Source organism: Alternaria viburni, assembly GCF_023758015.1.
Source record: "Alternaria viburni strain BMP 2772 chromosome Unknown scaffold_1, whole genome shotgun sequence".
Lineage (NCBI taxonomy): Eukaryota > Fungi > Ascomycota > Dothideomycetes > Pleosporales > Pleosporaceae > Alternaria > Alternaria viburni.
The window spans coordinates 1,382,008-1,403,359 of NW_026055770.1; the positions used below are offsets into that span (position 1 = coordinate 1,382,008).

The 21,352-nt window shown below is 52.1% G+C and overlaps 6 protein-coding genes across 6 annotated transcripts; 2 read left to right on the forward strand and 4 right to left on the reverse strand.

The window, feature by feature from the left end:
- Positions 1-3,856: 3,856 nt before the first annotated feature.
- On the reverse strand, positions 3,857-5,104 carry J4E79_000511 (uncharacterized protein; the record flags this gene model as incomplete). Its single annotated transcript, XM_049349427.1, has 2 exons — positions 3,857-4,692; positions 5,083-5,104. 2 exons carry the CDS (start codon positions 5,102-5,104, stop codon positions 3,857-3,859), a joined length of 858 nt encoding a protein of 285 aa, XP_049216214.1.
- A 2,270-nt stretch (positions 5,105-7,374) lies between these two features.
- Positions 7,375-12,429, reverse strand: J4E79_000512 (uncharacterized protein; the record flags this gene model as incomplete). The annotated part of the gene is made up of 3 exons (XM_049349428.1): positions 7,375-10,383; positions 10,844-12,330; positions 12,378-12,429. 3 exons carry the CDS (start codon positions 12,427-12,429, stop codon positions 7,375-7,377), a joined length of 4,548 nt encoding a protein of 1,515 aa, XP_049216215.1.
- Positions 12,430-13,037: 608 nt separating this feature from the next.
- On the forward strand, positions 13,038-16,653 carry J4E79_000513 (uncharacterized protein; the record flags this gene model as incomplete). Its single annotated transcript, XM_049349429.1, has 2 exons — positions 13,038-13,481; positions 13,531-16,653. 2 exons carry the CDS (start codon positions 13,038-13,040, stop codon positions 16,651-16,653), a joined length of 3,567 nt encoding a protein of 1,188 aa, XP_049216216.1.
- Positions 16,654-17,046: 393 nt separating this feature from the next.
- Positions 17,047-18,023, reverse strand: J4E79_000514 (uncharacterized protein; the record flags this gene model as incomplete). Its single annotated transcript, XM_049349430.1, has 2 exons — positions 17,047-17,671; positions 17,965-18,023. 2 exons carry the CDS (start codon positions 18,021-18,023, stop codon positions 17,047-17,049), a joined length of 684 nt encoding a protein of 227 aa, XP_049216217.1.
- A 53-nt stretch (positions 18,024-18,076) lies between these two features.
- Positions 18,077-19,160, reverse strand: J4E79_000515 (uncharacterized protein; the record flags this gene model as incomplete). Its single annotated transcript, XM_049349431.1, has 2 exons — positions 18,077-18,186; positions 19,028-19,160. 2 exons carry the CDS (start codon positions 19,158-19,160, stop codon positions 18,077-18,079), a joined length of 243 nt encoding a protein of 80 aa, XP_049216218.1.
- A 733-nt stretch (positions 19,161-19,893) lies between these two features.
- On the forward strand, positions 19,894-21,070 carry J4E79_000516 (uncharacterized protein; the record flags this gene model as incomplete). The annotated part of the gene is made up of 5 exons (XM_049349432.1): positions 19,894-20,011; positions 20,076-20,113; positions 20,170-20,503; positions 20,556-20,690; positions 20,748-21,070. The coding sequence occupies 5 exons, from the start codon at positions 19,894-19,896 to the stop codon at positions 21,068-21,070; spliced, it is 948 nt and encodes a 315-aa protein (XP_049216219.1).
- Between the last annotated feature and the right edge of the window lie 282 nt (positions 21,071-21,352).

The following is a 21,352-nucleotide window of genomic DNA, read 5'->3' on the forward strand; positions in this document are numbered from 1 at the left end:
GCGTCTTGAGCGTCTTCAGGGCGCGGGTGAGGGTTGTAGATGCATGCAGGGGCTCTAGCGGTCCTCGGTGTGTCGCATGAGCGGCACTGCTATGGGCTGCACGCTGAGCAGCATCGGGCGCACACGGTCGAGGGCAGTGAGGGCGTGGACGAGACGGGCAGAAGTCGGCTATAGGAATCGAGCGTGGTGTGGTGGAGGAGAGCAGCGGGCCTGGTCTGGCTGATTGGATCTGGGATACTCGACAAAAAGAGGCAGGCGCACTGGTGGATCCAGCCTATCCATCCACGAACCGCCCGGCTCGAAGCCCCCAAGCCTTCTGGAAGCTTTCGCGCCGTCACAGCCAAATGCTATACGAGCGCTCCGCTGCGTCAACGTCAGCCCTGCACCTGCGCTTGGCCTAGGGCGCGCTTTCATTTGCCTCCCAACGTGATCAAAGTGCCAACGTCGCCGCGCCCGCCCACTAGCTGTCGCTGCGTGAAGTGCGAACCCAGAGAGCCAAGCTCACTCTGAAACGCTTCCCCAGGGGCGGCCCAGTTCCCGCCTGCGCTGCACTGATTACATACAGCACGCCCGCCCCAGCCAACTCAACCTGCTACTCGCTGTGCGCTGGCATCGCACGCCCGTCTCCATGGCTGCAGCATGCATCGCACGCCCCTCGCTGTTGCCACACAGCGTCGTCATCTGCCCGAGCAACCCCATCACGGCCCCATGCAGAAATATTCTGGAAACCGAAAGTGGCGACTCACTGTCACGCCCTGCTGCTACTTGCCGATGCCTCGGGCACGCTATCCACGTAAGCAGCCTGGTCCGTGACCACCTCGCAGCCTTGCTCGCTCCATACACTGGATTCAGCAAGGAGCTGCCTTGACCCTGCCGAACAGACACACGATAAGGCCGTGAGGCTGCTGATCTAATTCTTGGTCAGCGGAATCCGGGGTCGTCGCCCACACGGCAGTAGCCTGCAAGTACATGACAAGTACTGACAAGCTCTGCCTGCACGACTCAGTCCGATCCCGGCGCAACTCTGATAGGCAGCTAACCTCCACAAATAGGACGGTTCTTTATAGGCTGCGGGCGTGCAGATGACTGCAAGCGGCGCCTTCGTCTGTGTTGGTACATCGCACGACCCTGCAAATACACGGCACGCATAGTACTACAAAGACCGTTCGCCATTGAGATCCACCAACGGCCCTTTAAGCCACAGACTACGGTCGACTATGTTTGAGATAGGAGAACCAACCCATTCAGCTGACATGCCACCAGGCGCCGGTTGCGCGTTGGACATGTTGACGTCCAATCGAACAATTCTGAGTCAGTTACATGTACCAAGCACATGGTTCACTATCTCTGCCATGGCGCCGTCTATCTCGTCTACATCTTACACTGCACTCATACAGAGGTAAGGTGTGAATTGCGATCGCCACAGGTGCATCGTGAAGCTCTCAGCTTCCTTCCCACAATGGCTCACCAAATATGAATTTACCTGGGCATGGCTTTCGTGGTGACTGCATGGTGCCACGAGTATGTCCTTTTGCTCACTTATCACGTGGGTCAAGACCATATGTCTAGATAGCAGTTCTCTCAGTACCGAAAGACGTCTTCAAATCCATGCCAACAGTCGGGCTGATGCTCGGAACTCGCAATTCTAGTAACTGAAGGACTCTTCAATGTTGGGCTGCCGAATGTCAAGACACCAAGACATTCTCGACCCTGAACTACCGTCTATCTTCGCATAGCCATCGACATTCATTGCATTCGGAACGATTCTGATGCTATTGTCGCAGATAGGGAGGCGCAGCTATGTTGACCTCTCTGTTCGGGCCGCAGTTCGTCCGGCGTTCATGTGGGGAGCACTGGATTGCCGAGATATTCGGACTCCTGTGTGTCTTACCTCAGCGGGCGATTTGCAAGTGCTACGTGATGTTACAGCGCCCGGCAGAGCCAGAATCTAACTTACTCTTGAGGAGAGATTAGATTCGATGCCTAAGCAGAGTCCACGACGCGGTCTAGTTAACGCAGTATTATAACATAGTAAAGGGCCTATACCTAGCCTGTTAGACGCAGGAGATTATTAGTAAATGTTTACAATACAAACAAAATGTATTTGTTTGAAAGGAGAAGCTCGCGATAACCTATAGGAAGAGACCTAGGAAAAACTAATTTACAATACTCTCCGTAATGGCTATCGAGGTCTCGATTATGATCATGATCAGAACTTTGGCAAAACGAGGACTAATGTGATATAAAGGTCGCTCGTGATTCGTACCATATGATGCGTGTCATTGCTGAGCCACTTTTTTAGGTATCACCGCTAGGCTCAAGGTAGTATCTACTGCCGATTTCCTTCCTTATGCTTTCTCTCCGTCTTTCAGCTCTCGCGTCTCTAAACCATTTGATGGGATTGATTGGTATCACCCGATATGATCCAATTTGTACACCCGGTTCTTCCTTGCGAGTCTGTTTCCGATCCGCTGAGCCTGCGCTTCTTTTCCCTTCTTTTCGCCCCATATAACTTTTCGCTTTGTCATTCGACTCGTCGAGTTTTCCCTTGCTCAACGATCGCCATCGGTGCCGCCAACCACTGGTCTTAGGCTCTAACTGTTGGTGAGAGCTTCCATCGTCATGATTTGAGTCAACGTCATAATCAAGACTGGTGTCACCACCTGCTGGTAATCTGACGTCTCCATTATCAGAGTCTTCGCTGTCTGAATCCTCAAACCCATCCCAAAAGCCACGAGGGCGCCAGAAGGGATGGAGGGTGGTTTGTTCTTCCCCATCAACTTCGGTGGATTCAGGTGGAACATTTTGCCCCATAGGCGAGTCTGAAATAGCAGTCGGGCTTCTGGAGTTCCCACGTAACCGCCGCAAAAATGTGGGTAACGTGAGTGAAACGCCAGTAGTCCTTGACTCGTGTTGTGGCTGAAGCAAATCTTCCGACTCAAGCGAATCTTCCGGTCCGGGAGGGATGAACATAATTTTTGGTGGAGGAGGTGGTTCATCACCACGGAGAGTGGTGTTGGTGTTGCGAAGGAGCTCTCCTGAACGCTTGCTAACAATCTCGCCACCACCATGACTGTTTTCGGAGATGAAACGTTCAAGCTTCATATCTTGTAGTCTCGGAGAATTTCTTCGACCAGCTTGTACTATTGGAGTATTCTCACGAGCATCCTGGAACTTGGATGTAATTTGATCCCATGATGTATCCACCTCTCCTTCAAGATGGCCGCGTATATCTGGTACTATCTCTTGCTGCTGGAAGTCTTCGTCAATGCTAGGGTCTCTTTGTAGAAAGAATGCCTCTCGGCTGTCGAAAGAGCGACGTGAATTGAGGGATGATCTTGCTGAAACTGTAGATGAATTACTTCGCTTGAGCTCCACAACGCTTTGCCGGGCAACGTTCGTGTCTGAACCCCCTTGGACCTCGTCAGACATGTAATGGGTCTGCGGAATCGCGAAAAGAGCAAGTTGCTCTAGATGCTTCGCCAGGTGAGACTTTAGTATGCTCGCGTGCTTGCCGCATAGTGTACATGATCCATGCTGCGCTTTCGAAGGTCGCTGGAAGGCGCCTCGTAAGCTGAGAAGTTGGGTTTCATTGATGCGCTCGGAGTGATCAACGTGCATGTGCTCTAGGAAATCTTTCATCTCATTGATTGGCTCGTGTGATGCAGTGTTACAGAACCACTCGACGCGATGCGTGTTTGACTCATGATTGTACCAGTCATTTAGACTTTCGAAGAAGTACTCGTGAAGTTGACAGTCTGAGTATGTGCAAGTATATGGTTGGAGATCGAAAAGTACATGCTTCCTGGGGCAAGAAGTAAGCCGAGAAGCTGTACGATATTGCGTAGTAGCTGACTTACCTCCATCGACGCTCAGATGTTATGGCCTGACCAGTGAAGCAGTAAGGACATATGAACTGATCGAGATATCTTCCGTCTTTTCCTCTAGGTCGGTCGGGAACTCTGACAGGAATGTCGTTCTCGGTCTGCTCGGACGCGACCGAAGACATTGACTGTATGGAAGGCGCGTACAACCCAGGTACTGGCAATGGTAACGGTTTGGGTTCGGTGGGTCTAAACGTGGTCGCCTTCGTTATGTCCGTGTGATGGCTATGAGTCTTCACACTTGGAGTCGCCTCGCTGGTTTTACCGTACTCGATTGGCCCTGACTTGTTGTCGCGAGCCACTTTTTGGACATCATCTGCTGTAGCCTCGTCTTGTAGGAGGTTTGTGTGATCATTACGATACTTCAGGAGTTGTCTGCGTCTGGAAATCATTTTAGCTAGACGTGCGGCAACCGTCTCGTCGACCATGGGGAATTTGGCGCGAACGTGCATGAGATCAAAGGCGAGATAACCTGACATATCGGCTGTGGCTTGTTTCCGCACTCGATCAACCGGCGCAGGGCGTCTAATGGGTATCCTCCAAAGACAACCGACAAGAAACTTGATCGAGTCCAACGATGCTGTTTCGGCAACCGCTGCACTATGATCCTGAAGCGGAGGGTTGATGACTGTCCTGGGAATTTTACTCTGCTGTAGCTTCGGAGCTACGGTTTGCTCCACATCTGAGTCGGAAGAAACCTCCCACGGTGATTCAGGGCCTGCTTCGTCCGTACTGATACTGGAAGCACGAGAATCATCTTCTGGGTCTTCGTATATCCCAGAGGTTTCGCGTTCAACAGATTGCAGCGCTTCCGTGTCAGTCAGTCAAGGCAATGAGTCTGTTTGTGAATTCTGTACCTTTTTCCAACTAACACACGAGCCTTGAGTCAGTCACTAAACGGACATGCGTGAGACGAGCAGGTAGCAGGTGCAACGAAAGAGAAAAACGATCTTCTTACTGAGCTTTGCAGATGTCGCATCAGAGATAAGACCTACCGATTGAGTCAGCTATAGCATCAATATAGAGTCCCTGATCATTACTTGTTCTTTGTAGAAGGTAGCTTCTCTAAGCCGGTAGTCCAGTGACATCCTGTATTTCGTGCCACTATGCATAGCTCCCACATTACCAGCCCAAAGTTTGTATCTATCGAGGACATCGCGTACCTCTTCCAGAGACGTTTCATGATGTGAGGAGGTACTGAGTGCTTGGGCGAGACCCATAAATGCCGCAAGACATTCCGCGTGCGTTTGGGATATTGCGCTATCCATACCTCCACTACGTCGTTGACGATCGGAGGTTTGAGTAGGTTGCGGCGAACGATACACGCGGCTGAGATATGAAGCGGGGGCAGGATCGATGGGTTGGCTCAGCTAGCGTCTTTTATGGCTTAGCACGTACACATTCGGTGTGGTGGGGTCGAGAGCAAGGCACCCTCAGCATTGCCTCCTCGTTCTTCTCACCAGACATTTCCAAGGATCCTTGACGCTGTTTTATCGCCCTGAATACCCCAACTGTCAAGGTCATAACATACTGGAATTTAGCTTTCATTTGAGAGTCTTCTTGCTGCACCATGAAGGACTAGCTCAGTCCAAGGCTACACTGGTCGGACTTTGCCACGTTGCCAGCCTGCCCATCATGTCGGGATTTGAGGTCGCAGGTGTTGTTTTGGGATCGATCCCGTTGATAATATCAGCGTTGGAACACTATGCTGATGGAGTATTGATCCCCGTCTCTGAAACAACCATCGCTAATTATCAGCCCAGCTTTCAACCATCAGGAGCATGCGAAAGTACGAAGATGTCTTCGGACATATGCATGCATCCTTTGTTACAATTGCTTGTATATACAGAAACTCATGCGAGGACCTTCTGTGCCCATTGGCATTATCAGATATTCAATTGTATCAGTTGCTAGAAAAGCATGACAGTCCATCATGGGAAAGCGTAGAGCTCAACGACGCCTTGCGAAGTCGACTGGGTAGCAGCTATGTACCATTCAAGTTGGCGGTCAAGCAGCTTAACAAAGGGCTCAGGCTCCTTGGGAGGAAACTCCAGCTATGCGACGACTTTCGGGTTGGTTACCACTGATCATCATTACCTGGGTAGCGCTCGCTGACAAGTGGTAGCCGCCATGGACAACACCCACAGGCAACGTCGACATCCACGCACGGGATCGGTTTTTCAATGACCCCTGGGTCAGGATCAAGGGTGGCTTCAAGTCGAAGCCCTATCAAAAGCTACTGTCATCAATTGAGGAAGACGTAGACCGCGTTTCGAGACTCACGGCGGGAGCAATATCACTGGAACCAATGCGACTACAAAGAAAGCGAAAAGCCAATACAGATTCTCTTGTGAGATTTCGGGGGCAAGCAGAGAAGTTGTACGATGCTATCAATTCCCGGTGGTCTTCAAAATGCATGTGCACGTACACACACCAAGCAAATCTCTGTCTAGATTTCCAGGCCGACTACGAAAAACGCAACCACTCCACCTTCAAGCTGGTATTTACGTTTGAAACATCAATACCCGGTACTACTGCTTCTTGGCAAGCATGTCCTGTCGAGATTGAGACTGTCGATATAGCTACTGCGACAAAGCCCGGCAATGGCTCGTTGATACCCAGTATCATCATACATACAGACAACGTAAAGCAACATCACTGGGACTGTCTAGGGAGAGCTCCAAGTATCAACAACCTGTGCACAGCGCTCAAAAGCTTTCCAAATTCAGATTGTATTGGAGTGTTGCACAGCAAGTTTGCCCAACACCATCTCCACACTTTACGTCTCCCTACTGCAAGCCGAGCAGACAAAAGACACAGCTTACAAGAACTTTTGGAAGCGCAAGGCACTGCTTTTCACGTCAACGAGAAATGCACGCTAGCCCTGACCTTGGCTTCTGCAGTCTACTACCTTCATGACACTCCATGGCTGGAAGAGACGTGGGATTTGAATGACATCTGCATTCTAGATTCTTCGGTGCTATCAGACCAAACGTATATATCAAGAGAGTTCCCTTCGAATCCAAGACCGACAGCATCGAGCCAGCGGATCGCCATCATCAAGAACAGTATTGTCTTCGCTCTTGGTGTCGCACTGCTAGAGATGTCATACGGAAAACCGATCCAGACATTCGAAATCGCAGATGATCTAGAATCTGGTAGACGGACGATCTTAACCGACTTTCTCATAGCTCAGCGACTGGCAAACGGATTACGCACGCGAGAGTTGCCGAACTACGCAACTGCCGTACAGCGGTGTGTTCTTTGCAATTTCGAAACATCAGTGTTCAGCCTGGATGATGATGACTTCAAAGAAAGGTTCTATCAGGGTGTGCTTGTGCCTCTCAAGAAAGACTACGAGTACGTCATCGCACAAACAACGACATGAGTGGCAACGGAGGCTGCGTGGCCGGCCGGCATGGGGTGTTCGTTCATTCTTTTCTATAGTACATTACAATACAATCCGTGAGAGTCTACTTTGATGGCCAAGCTACTGCGAAACCACAATTTTACACCTCCCACAAATCTCCTCCTTCTCCTCCTTGACAAAGCGCCAACACCTCGGGCACTTCTCCCCACTAGGCGGATGCACCAGCACCTTCGCCTTCCCCAACACTCCCGCGTCGCTCGAAAGCGTTTCCTCCTCCCACCACTGCGACCGCTGCTTCAACGTATCAGAATCCTCCGCCGTGAACACATTGTTCGCAAAAAACGACCCTGTTGGTGTCCAAAAGTTGACCTCGCTGATGACGAAGAGACCAGCGAGTTGGCTTTCGAGTTGATCTAGCGTGAGAAACGTAGGCTCCATGCAAGCCGAGAGTTCCGTGTAGAAGTTCTCTGGGTTGGTCGTTTCTGGTAGGTAAATTGTTGCGGCGCTTTCGAGACTTGAACCGATCTTCTTCTCGGCACGGAGGCGCTCTTGTGCGATCTTGATGGCTGCGCCCAGCGTGCTAGTTGTCTCGCTCATGGCCTCCAGACTAGCAGATTCAGACGCCGCGAGCGCGGGAAGAGGCGACCAAAGCGCGCGTGCAGGATGAGCACTCTTCTCTTTGAGCTCTGCAGGAACATGATCCCAGACCTCTTCGACAAGCAGCGGACAGACTGGAGCGAGCATCTGCAATAGCTCATAGAAAATGAGACCCAAAACGCGCTGAAGTGTCTCGCAGTCCTTTGTATCGCCAGTGTACACGCGATCTTTGAGTGTTTCGAAGTAGAAAGCGCTCAGATCCATGGAAATGTACTTGTTGATCGCGTTCACACCTTTGAAGAACTCGTATCTGCCAAAGTGGTTGTGCACTTCCGCGCTGACTTGTACCAGTCGGTGGACAGCGAGGCGGTCAGTGAGTTCGCTGAACTCGGCGATGGTAGGTGTGAGCTCGTTGAAGGACTTGAAGGGTGGTGGGCATGATGAAAGCGAGAAGATGCCTAGCAGCCATTTAAAAGTGACGCGGTATTTGTGGAGGGCTTGGTTTACGGACATCAGGACGGGCTGCCCGATTGTGACGTCGCGCGTGTAGTCGCTGCTTGCGGCCCAGAGGCGGAGAGCATCGGCGCCCATGGCATCGTATGTTGGCGTGTGCTTAGTTGCTGGGTCTTGCTTGACGCCTTTTTGCTTCTTCCGCTTGATGGGAGGAAGGAGTTCACCAGACATGATTTGAGATGGAGAGATGACGTTGCCAAGAGATTTGCTCATCTTACGGCCGTCGGAGTCGAGAGTGAAGCCATGGGTAATCAGAGTCTTGTATGGTGCTTTGACGGTCTCTGTGGAGTAAGGCTGGGTTGCGACGTGGGTAAGGAGTGATGACTGGAACCAGCCGCGGTGTTGGTCAGTGCCTTCAAGGTATACATCGGCAACAGGCTTGTCTTTTTGCTGCGGAAGGAGCTTCCAACTGGTACCACTATCGAACCAGACGTCCATGGTATCTCTACCACGTACGTATGTTCCGGTGAGATGCTTCGGCTTCCAGGCTGGATCGTCCTGCGCATCAGTCCACCAAGCATTGATACCACGTTCTTTGATCACCTCAATGATATGATCGATGGTTTCAGAGTCCATGGTGGCTTTCAGTGTATCACCCTCGACTTTGTACAGAGCTGGAATAGGAACACCCCAAGCGCGCTGGCGCGAGATACACCATTGGCTGCGTCCCTGGATGAAGCTCTCTAGACGACTTCTGCCAGTTTCAGGCATGAATTTGACGTCGGCGATTGCTTTCATCGACGCGTCCTTAATCCCTTCTACGTTGGCGAACCATTGTTCCGTAGCGCGCGTGATGACAGGCTCCTTAGTTCTCCAGTCGATAGGATATTTATGGCGGTAGTTTTGCTTGCCTCGAAGCATGTCTAGTTTCTGGAGATAATTGCACACAGCATTGCTACCCGACTTCTTGATATCAGCGACAGGTAGACCTTCCAGAAGCTCGGGCTGTTCCGGAAACGCGTCCTTAGTGAAAGCACCAGCATCATCTATGGGGGCAAAAGCTGGAACGTTGAGCGCCATGCAGACGTTGTAGTCGTCCATACCATGTCCAGGAGCGAGATGGACTAGTCCAGTACCTGAGGAGTCGGTGACGAAGTCGGCATGGATTATCGACTGTAGTCCATTTGCCTTTTGGAACGGATTCTCGTACTGAACTTGACCGGCAAGGTCTGCACCACGCACGTCTGCAGTAACTACTTCGAGCTTCCGCTCAAGGATCTTCTCGTACTCCGCTACTCGTGAAGCTGCGACCAGGATCAGCTCACCATCCTTCTCAGCATCCTTGACTACGCAGTAGTGCATGTCCTTGTGAACCGCGATCGCCTGGTTCGCGGGCAGAGTCCAGGGTGTGGTCGTCCAGATGGCTACGCTAACTTCACGGTCTACCTCCTTCAAGGCCCCGTTCCTCAAAGCCTCCGAAAGATGTACTGGGTATCGCACAAAAGCAGCTAAGCTCTTGTGACCCTCATCGTATTCCAACTCGGCTTCCGCGAGCGCTGTTCTCGAACTTGGGCTCCAGTAGACGGGCTTGAACTGCCTGTAAATCAAGCCCTTCTCAAACATGCTCTTGAACACTTCCAGCTGTCTGATCTCGAAACCGCGCTCCATCGTTTGATATGCGTTATCCCAGTCACCCATGACAGCCCATTCCTTGAAGCCGCGCTTCTGTTCTTCAATCGTCCGAGTCGCCAGTTCGCGCGCAGCGTCACGCACGCTCACTGGGTCGGCTTGCGCCGCATCCTTCTTTTGCGCCTGGAGAGCCTTGATCTCAATGGGTAGACCATGGCAGTCCCAGCCAGGTATATATGACACCTGTTTCCCTTGCCCGACCTGGTGCCTGCAGATGATGTCCTTGGTGATCTTGTTCAAGGCATGCCCAATGTGCAATGGCCCATTGGCGTATGGCGGTCCATCATGCAAAGTAAAGGTCTCTTTTGGCGCATTACCTTCCGCCTCGCCATTCTGTCCATTCAATCGCTTCTCCAGGTGTCCATAACGTAAAACGCGTCCGGGGCTCGCCTGCCACGAATACAGGTCATCGGTGCATCGTCGTAGGTAGATTGGGTTCGTTGACGCTAATGGTCGCGGCGGAAAGCTAGATTTGGGCAGTCGGAGGGTGTTTGACCATGATGCGCGGAGGATGCGTGTTGGGGTTAGCATAATAGCATCATGGGCGGGCGAATCGGCGGGGAAGCGGTGTTGGAGTTCCAATATTTTTGGATCCATAGATGGGCTCGGTGATTGTTCGGCCGACATCGGCGATGACGCGGAGAAAGCGTCGGGTCATTGATGCTCTGCTAAGTATCAACACCGCTGTCGAAATGATAAAACTCGGGAAACAATGTATGTGATGATTTGCTACATTTAGCTCTATAATACTGGAAACCCTCACCACATGTGCGCGGCCACAACGCCTTCCATACCTGCGGGCACCAGCAGCAGCACTCATTTCGTATCAATACACGGTCAACGAGCTCACAGCTCCGTTCTTTAGCACCTCAAATACCATGCCCGGAAATCCAAACAGCTCCACGTTCCCGACATCCGCAGCACCCTCCATCAAGACACTACCAGCATTCGCAAACTTGCTCTTCTTCCCCGAACTCTCTTCCCATCCTCCAAGAAGTTCGCAGCTACTACCAGGACTGTCGCCCCAGCCTCTGTTCAGGGCCATGCCGCGTTGCTGTAATCTCTCCTGCTCTTCATTGTCGTAGTATGGCTTGAAGACTTCCTTCAGCCTACCGGAAATGTCTCCAAAGCCCATCTCCGAACTAAGAGGATCGCGGTACATGGCTGATGGGACGTGCTCGAGCGTCCATCTGCTTCGTCTGTGCCGGTTGAACTGGTACGAACCAGGCACGTTACCGTGGAATATGATCTTGATTGCGGTAAGGTGGTTTAGGGGTTGTGCACTGAGCTCTCCTTGCGCATGTAGTTCCGACTCATGTCTCTCCGCAGTAGGAGAAGGTGGGGAGATCTGCGTGGGCTGAGAGATGAGAATGTCAAAGCCATGGTGATAGTAATTGTAGAAGTGCTCAGCCGCTGCGACTTCTCGCTCCTGAGCTTCTAGTGCGGCCTCGTCATCATCTTCCCAAGCATCTTCGTCGTCGCTTCTGACAACCGAGCCATGGTCTGAGTCATCATCTGGAGTGAGACCACCAGGCGAGAGATCTGACGCGTCGCTCGTCCTCCGATCCTTGTGTATTGATAGGCGATGATCGTTCTTGCGATAGATGGAGTCTGGGGCACCAAGCTCCATGATCAAATCCTGTGGCGTTGTCTCGCTAAGGATGATCCAGAATGGAGGACTGGAGCGCCTCACGAGCTCTATCCTACCCTCTCCGTGTACCTTGACTGTCTCGATCTCGTCTGGGCCGCCATCTTTTGCTTTGCCTAGGGCCAAGGACCTCGGATTCGGCGGTATTGCTGTGAACAATGTTCCACGGGCTTTCTGCCACGACTCGCCGTTGAAGACCGCCATGGATGTTGCAGACCCAGTAGCTGACGAGGACAGAAGCGAGATGAAGTCCTTCTTTGGAGAGTAGGCGGAGTGTTGAACCGGAAAGTTGAACGCTATCCCTGGATACGATAGATTATATGTGCCGCTCGCGTTTGGGTCTTCGGATTTCGGTGGTATGTACTCTCCGCCATATGTCGGTCCCAGCAGCTTGTCGTAGACATGGCGAAATCTCGGGCCTGATACGCCACCAGAGAAGCCTCCCTCACCAGGCTTGTACACGTCGATGTCCTTGTATACCAACTTGGCCTTTGCGAAATCGAGCACTTCGATGAGGCGCAGGCGCTGGTCGGGGCCGTCGAACTGTAGTCGCAGACCGTTGTCAGGGAGGACGACTTGTACGGGTGATGATATGGGTCGTAGTTCGTCGTGGTAGAGTTGGAATCGTGGGAAAGCCTTGACTTCGGCTTTGATCGTCGTCAATACCTCGTGTAGGGAGCAACCGAGGGCTGTGTCTCAGTCAGCTTGGTATCTGGGAAGGACGGTCGCAACGGACTCATGAAGCCTACACTGCGCCCAGGCTGTAGCTGCATGATGCCGTCTTCCATAGTGGGTATGTGTTAAGTGTATGAGTCGAGTAAGCTATCGCAGTGTGTTTGTCAATCGATGTGCTGCCTAGCTCGTAGATAGCAGGGAGCTCATAGGCGCGTGCTGTGTCCACGAGGACAAGGCGCCGGGTCTATCCGTGCAGCCCCAAACACAAGAATGAAGACCAACGAAGCCGATGTAAAGCGATACAATAATCGATGTTGTGAAAACGTTCTAATCAATGAAGTACAGACCGCGACACGATCGCGGTGAATGAGGGGTGGTGGGGCAGACGCGCAGGCAGGTAGTTGGGTTGACTAGGAGCTCCAACGGTTTGCACAGGATGAAGCTAATGATATATCATTCGAATGTATTGCATCGACTCAGTGATCAAGGCATGAAGACCTAATGTATGCGGAGATATGGATGGAGATGTGCATGCATGCGCTGCATTGACGTAGCGCGCCGTGTTCGCGATGGCTGATAGCATGTGGTCTGTGCCCCTGAGCTAAGCAGGATCCCTGCATGAACGTGTTTACTGACTGTTTACTTTGGTGCAGGTTCCGCAACACCAGACGCATGTCACCCTAACCCGCATATCCGCCTTCACCACCCCCCGAACGTCGCCATGTCTGGACTCCCGCGGCCAGGACCGCCGGTCAAGCGGAATACCACGAGCATGCGACCTCCCACGACGCGCCCGCCCCATCTGGCGCGTGGCCGTTCAGCGACACCCGCCATGGACGGCCGCTCATCGAGAGCCGAATCAGTAGCTTCCTCGGCGCGAGCTCCACGGTCATCACCCCTCAAGCGCAAAATAGACTTCGAAAGCGAGGGAGGAGAAGAGACAAACATCAACGTTGTCGTCCGGTGTAGAGGGCGCAATGACCGCGAAGTACGCGAGAACAGCGGCGTCGTCGTGTCGACCAACGGAATCAGGGGCACAGCTGTAGACCTGTCCATGGGTCCGAGTGCGCTGAGCAACAAGACATATCAGTTTGACAAGGTCTTTTCTCCGGCAGCCGACCAGGCCATGATGTACGACGAAGTTGTTGCGCCCATTTTGGATGAAGTGAGTTCGAACGAGAGGTTGGTGGTTACCTCCGCTAATGGACGTCTAGGTCGTCGACGGCTTCAACTGCACAATCTTCGCATACGGTCAGACCGGCACAGGAAAGACCTACACCATGACTGGTGACATTTCCAACGTCCTCCCTCTTCCAGATGCCGCCGGTATCATTCCACGCGTCCTGTACGCGCTCTTCCAACGCCTCGAGACCGACGAAATCGAGAACTCGGTCAAATGCTCTTTCATCGAACTTTACAACGAAGAACTTCGCGATTTGCTATCACCGGATGACGCGACAAAGCTGAAGATCTACGACGATAACAGCAAGAAGGGCTCTACCACGACCATGGTCCAGGGAATGGAGGAGTGCCATCTCAAGACTGCTGCCGAGGGTATCACAATGCTGCGCAACGGCAGCCACAAGCGACAAGTAGCTGCGACCAAGTGCAACGACCTCAGTTCGCGAAGTCATACCGTCTTCACCATTACCGTCTACATCAAGCGAACAACAGAAGATGGCCAGGAATACCTGAGCGCCGGAAAGCTCAACCTCGTCGATCTCGCGGGTAGTGAGAACATTCAGCGCAGTGGTGCTGAGAACAAGCGCGCAGCAGAGGCTGGTCTTATCAACAAGAGTTTGCTAACACTGGGTCGCGTTATCAACGCACTCGTCGAACGCAGCTCGCATATCCCGTACCGAGAGTCAAAACTCACCCGCTTGCTGCAAGACTCGTTGGGTGGTCGAACAAAGACTTGCATCATTGCAACTTTGTCGCCAGCGAAGAGCAACCTCGAAGAGACGATATCCACCCTCGACTACGCATTCCGCGCGAAGAATATTCGCAACAAGCCGCAAATGAACCAGGCCATCAACAAGAAGACCCTGCTCAAGGAGTACACAGCCGAAATCGAGAAGCTAAAAAGCGAATTAATAGCGACCCGGCAGCGCAACGGTGTCTATCTTACACAGGAGAATTACGAGGAGATCACAACAGTCAGCGAATCGAGACGAATCCTTAGCGAGGAACAACGCGACCGCCTTGAGACCATGGAGGTCAACCTGCGCAACAAGGTGGAGGATCTGTTCAAACTCACGACAAACTTCCAGACATTGAAAAAAGACAACGAACAAACTCAACTAGCTTTGGACGGTACCAAGGGTATCTTAGAGAAGACAGAGATTGTTTTGGAGCACACGCGTCAAAACCTTACCGAAGAGGCGGAATTGCGAAAGGCACATCAGAAGACTGAGCAAGAGCTCGCAGAGGTTGGGAAAGAGATGATCTCAACACTCGGCAAGACCACATCAGCTATCGACGGTTTACGGTCGAAGATTCGACGGAAATCAGAACTCCAATCGCAGAACCGACGGAATTGGAATTCCTCCCAGACTCAGGTTGTCGACACAACCCGTATAGTTGAGGACCGGATAGAGGAGCTTCAGCAACAGCAAGAACAGCTGATGAACGCGATATCAGAACGTATGCAAGCTTTTGTCAGAGATGAACTTGAGCAGCTTGGCGCCTCGCAGTCTTTCTTACAGGAAAAGATGGAGGCATACCAGACTTCCGAACAAGAAGTCAACGGACAGACAGCTCAAGCGCGCGACCACATAAATGAAGTTCTGGAGGAGATCAGGACTCTTCGAGAAGACGTCAAGACAAAGATCGGCGCAGGCCTCGATGAGCTCTCGGCAGCGGCGGAGACAATCTCTGCGAACATCATCACGGAACTCGACGCCTTCCACACGCAAGTCCACGCGTCCTATGCGGGGCTCGGCCGAGACTTCAAGACCACCTTTGACGATCTAGTCAAGGATCTGAACGACCAGCAAATCGAAAACGAGCGACTACACCAACAGGTCGTAGAGGCCAACGCGGCCTTGGTCGAGGCGAACAAGACATCTCAGGGCCAACTTGAGAAGATCGTGAACGAAGAGAAACAGAAGTCGGCCGAAGACCGCCAACAACTGCTCTCACAGCTTACTGCCATCATCAACGCAAACGCCGACGCGCAAGAGAAGAGGTTAGACGAGAAGCTTTCGGCTGTACGAGAGGAGATGAACGCCGCCAACGCTGCGTTCGAGACGAAGCAAGATGCTTATGCTGATGGCGTTATTGCATGGTCGGATAAGTCGAGAGACATTCTGGCAGGTGTATCCAAGTCAAGAGATGCCGTCAAGACCAAGATCAAGTCTGATTTTGCAGCCGCGACCCAACATTCCACTTCGATCAAAGACACGACCACATCCGTCCACGAGAGCACGGTCAAGACTGTTGAGGCCCAGATGGCACACCTGGACACTCAGCTTCAATCCTTGGATGACATTGTAGCCCGCATCCGTGAACAGAACAACACCCATCACACCGCCCATACAGCATCGCTGGCTGCTTTGTCGTCAACAGTGGCAGCTTCATACTCTAGCATCGGTGATCATCTATCCACTTCATTCGATCGCGTTCAGTCTCTCGAATCGGACATGTCAGCACAAGCGAACACACTGAAGGACACTTTACCAGCGCTTGCTGCAGATGCGGACATTCGTGCACCACTGCACGAGCTTCGCGAGGTTGTCGGGTCCCAGAACCTGATCGAATACAACCCCACTGGCGAAACACCCCAGCGTGTCTCCTACACCATCCCCTCCACCCTCCCACGCACCGAAGCACACGAGAACATCCTCTCCCGTCTTCGAGACCGCCCCGCACCCGTCGACACCACAACGCGCAGCCCTTCGAAACAGCCCATCTTCGACGACGCCACAGGAACGCTCAACCTCTCCTCTCCAACCGACATATTCGCCGACACGAGCAAGAAGCCCATTTTCTCGCACTCCATCAGTGCGCACGCCCACACCATCTCGCACCTCCCCACAGGCAACCCTTCTTCCCTACGGGAGCTAGATGTTAACGTGGTGGCGCAGGAAGCTCATACCCAGCCACTTCCCCATCTCGCATCCCAGTCTTCTTGCGATTCGCTGAACGGCGGCCCTCCGAATAAGAAGGCGCGAACCAATGGCGATGATACGAGCAAGCTTCCGATGAAGAAGATGACGAGGAAGACGGTTGGCGTTGCTGGCGACCGTGGTGATAGGGAGAATATTACGAATTTCGGTAATAGCGTTGGTCCGGGTCTTGCGGCTGGGCGGAAGTTGAGAAGTCATGGGAGTGGGTAGATGCTGGGATTGTGGTGGTGTATAGTTTTGGCGTTTTACCCCCGTGTTGGGCTTTTTTTGCATAGTCACGGCGTTTGATGTGGGCAGCGGCAGCGGTATATCTGTCTTGTCTACTTGTTCTTCTTCTGCTGGCGTTTGGACACTGGGTTCAAAAGGCTGGGCATACATAGGCGTAATGACATTCCGAACTTCTTACCTTTATCATGATTTCTGGTCACTCTGCAACACGTTTCCGGAATCTTTGGATCCGCGCTGGTGAAAGCAGTCCGGCCCTACTTGTGGCACAGTCACAATGCCGTGTGCTCACTTTCTGCCTTAATCATTTCTTTTGCGCTTGAGGTTGAGTTCTTCAATGTCTAGCTATACAAATTCTCCTGTCAACATCTAGATACCTTACAAGGCCAGCCAGACAGCTAGAGATACACTCGCGAAAGCTCCCATTATCGCCCGAGAAGACGAGAATCCATGCACAGCCGCGCCCAATTCCGAATGCAACCAGCACTTGCGGTCTGACCTCTGGTCGACTGAGGCAAGATTGAAACTATTGAGGGGGTAAGGTGTATTGCCACAATCACCCTCATCAGCACTCCAACAGCTGTACCCAAACCAATTCAGCAAGTTTTGGTCATCGTTAGGATCGAGTTCAGAGCAGTCCTCCCCTCCGTAGACGGTAGCCATCATATTTGAGAGATGGCCCTCCTTCCATATGTCGTCATAAGCCTGCACTACATGGTGGCGGTATAGGACCCGAGAGTAGTTTGCTGATCTGTCGTACTTGTCGGCGTTGAGAAGCGTCCAGTATATACCCGCTTGTTCGTCACCAAACCTGTTAGAACCGAGGTTCCATGTCTGGTTCACAAAGCCCTGCGTGGCGTTTCCACCAAAGAGGTCTCCAAGACTGAAACAGTGCGGGACGATGGGAATACTACTCGTAGTGAAGGTCAAGGCGTCGCGGGAGTCGTAGTAGTTACACGTGTCGTCGTGGCCATCCTTGAAGAAACGGAGCGTCAGGTTCTGACTATCGAACGGTTAGTTGACTTGTGCCGATACATGGGGAGGGCACAAACTTGTATGGGCTTAGTTCTTGCCCATCTGCGTTCTGGGATGCTTGTGCATGTGCGTAGAAGGGAGAAGAAAGCAAGGCTAGAAACGCCGATCTGTTGATGACTTGGAAGAGCTGCATTGGAAATGCTGAAGCAAAAGGTTTAGGGAGAGTCTCGAAAACAGCAAGAATTATCAAGTCTGGATGCGGTTCTGAACGAGTCCGATCTCAGTAGATGCGAGCGTGGGGGGCGGCTAGGGTGTTTGTACTCCATCTCCAGACATCGCTGCATAATAAGGCCATCCGCTTCTTGCCAAGAGTAAGGCATACTCATGGGACATTTCGTCATGTGTCACACTGCGGCTTATTGCATGTAAGGGCTCAGACCATCTCACCGGCTAATCGGTTGGAACGGAACGTTTCCTTGTCGCTTCCAGTGTCTGAAGCTGTCGCTGGTCGCGTAGATTCGTCGGTTGCAGCTGCTCTTAGCACTGTCGTCATTCGTCCTCTCTTAAAACCCGACTCATGTACGCCCCAAATGACATCGCTGGGTCATAACAACGCACATATTCTTCCTTAGCGTTGCGACGTTGAGGCGGGGTTGGGTGGCACGGTCGTCCCGATCATTGTCTGATTTTGGTAGTGGTGTTTACCAAGACCCGCACGGGGTGCCTCGGGGCGCCTTATGTAGCCCCCACAACCACCACGTGCCTGCTTCGATTAGTCACGGCGGCAGCTAACCTTAACCACTATAAACCACAACACTTTGATCCAACGTCCGCGGTGTATTCCGGGGTAATCTTCTGCGGGGCGTTTTGTGTGGGGATCTCGCTTCAACCATGCGCCTTGTCATTCGTCGATGAGTTTCGGGCGTAAGCCGTATTGCCGGTCGAGCCTTACGAACTCATAGTAAAGAACGAATCTCATATAGAGATTGGCGAGAAGATGACGTCTTGACACATAGTTATGCTAGGTACACGCACGAGGGATAAGCATGTACGCCCGGAAGACAAGCATTTATGCGGTGCTTAAGTTGAAGTCATCCATTGAAGGTTGGTGTGTAAAAGTATCTATGTAATGCTCTGACACAATGGGTTTCCAACAAGTCCGCCCCAGAAGGCTTTCCGTGCACGCTTCAGCCACTTCCATAGCAGTTGTACACAACAGTTCCTGTCACGAGCGGTGTTCCAGTGCAGTACCCTTTGCAAATCTGATCGACTCTGTCCCCTTCCTGTTCAGTCAAGTAGCAGTCTTGTTCACATTCAGCGCCTAAACATAGGGTGTCAGCTTGTTTTACCTAAGGGACCGAAGCCGGCAGTTGCTATTACATACCACCCTCGTATGGACCGCCGTTGCTGTCGGCAACATCGCCGTTGACGCAGGAGGGTACATCGTTTTGTCGTTTGACCGAAAGTGCGAGGGAGCTCGTAAGCAGAGTACTGATCAGGGCAAGTGAGAGCTTCATGGTGGCTTGTTGGGGTCGAGTGGTCGATCTTGTCTCGAAAGAAGAAGTGGAGCTGATAGAGAAAGGTGTTGCTGAGCATTGAGTCGGTGGGCGAGGTGGCTTATAACTGTCCCGCGGACTTGGCAATTCGACCTCCATCACAGATTAGTTGCTTTCCACCGGCGCTTCCGGGGGGATGACAAGGCGTATCTGTGTCGCTTTTTCCTACTTTCTTCGTTAGTCCCCGGTTTTCTAGCGATCCTTCAGCTCCCAGGCAGACTACTGTTCTAACCGGTAAGACGACATCACTCAACATTACCATTCGGGAAGGTCTTGATATTTGCGTTCATCAGTGTCTTAGAAGGATGAGATACCCAGGAGGCTACGGCAAATCAAAGGTCGGCCATATCATAGGCAGCATACCTAATGTTCGTACAGGCTGACAAAGTGAACAAGCCGAACCTCCACTTCGCATGGATAAAGTATTGGCAACAGTTGGGGGCCGAGCACATGTTGTCAACGAAGTTCTGATTTGCTATTCGATTTGAGACATGTTACGATGGCATGCCGAAGTTCCGGAGAAATGTCACCATGGCTCCATAGTGTCATGGATAGCAACAAGCACTGCTCAAGCCGAAGAGATATAAAAAGTCCTTCTGTGAACCAAGCACTCATCACCCAAACCGGACTTCTCCCTCTCAGTTAAACGGCTTTGAACAACTATCATATAATCAGCTTTCGCGCAAGTTTCAACATGGCTGCCTCGGTTCTCACAGCCATTGGGCTCGTGGCTGACGCATTGACTACGGTTGGGTTTTTCGAAGCCAACGTCCCAGGATCAGCACCAGAGGGTGCAACTGTCCGGATCAAAGGTATAGCATTACAAGAAGACTAATATCTTCATGGTCTTTACTGACACACTCTTTACTCTTGTAGCCGGTCTACCCGACCTTGGTAACGACGGAGACAGTCTTGTGAGTGCTATGTGCTAGTATGGACAACATGGAATCCGCTGCTAACAAGAGGTTAGTCCGGCTCGATCAACAAGGTCTATTCCTTCTCCCAGGTAAACGGATATCAGGGCCAAGCTGATGGCTGTGATATCGGTTCTGGTGGAATTTGCGACCGCACCATTGACGCGGGGGTTGGGGGCCAACGAGCCAAATACGTCAGCATCTCGAACAACGATGACGCGACATGTATTGCCTGGATCACCGTGACGCAGTTCGACGGCACTTTCGGTGGTGCATGGACTGGCGATATTGGATCAGTCTGTGGCCAATCCTGGTACGAGAGCGTCGAGGTAGCGGGACGCCTAGACGACGGTGGCGACTACGTTCCCAGGTGCACTTGGATCGATGCAGGTAAATGACGGCCATGGCACACTTGTGGTACGTACACTGACTTCGCATCTAGACCATACCAACGATATTGCGGCTGCTTCTCTGAAGTTCGATACCACCGCGTACGGTGAAAACGTCAACGACACCGCGAGCAGCAACGCAGGATGTACATACACGATCTTTGGACCAGACAGTGGCCCTATCGCTGGTTAGTCATCCCCTTATGCCTACCGCGCAAGTATTTTCTCTAACGTTTTGTGTTCAGACCAACCTGGCGCCAAGCGTAGTGTCTCGGAGCGTCCCCAGTGGATGACCGAGGCACTTGTCGTGTCCAACATTGCAAGCCACTCAGCGAAGGGACTTTGTGAATCTGCCACGTCTTGGGGACCGGACTTTGTCGACGCACATGGCAACTTCTGCGATATGGGCTCTAAGACTCTCACGCCGCTCTGCTCCTCGCAGGATGTTGATGGGTGTGTGGATGTGGACGAAGACGAGAGCGCTGTCGTGAAGCGCATGAGCGTCGCGAAGCGCACTACCAGCGTCAAGCACAAGTCGTACAAGAAAATTGCCAAGTGGGGATTTTAGAAGACGGCCTCTTGAGAAACCTTGTGAGAGGAGATTTACATACATTTGCGGAGTTTGCACTCAATTACGCTCGTTACCAATGACATTTTGACTTTTACAATCTATCTCACCAATTTCGCAAGTGACGAGGTCATGTTTTGCCGTCCATGACTTCTTCTTGCACGACTTGCATGACTCTGCGATAGCAACAACGACGTTTAACTGTCGCACAGAAGATGTGTGACTGTATCGTGTCATGTGCTGCCGGGTTGCAGTTTCCAAGGTTGAGTCTCGAGGTCGTCT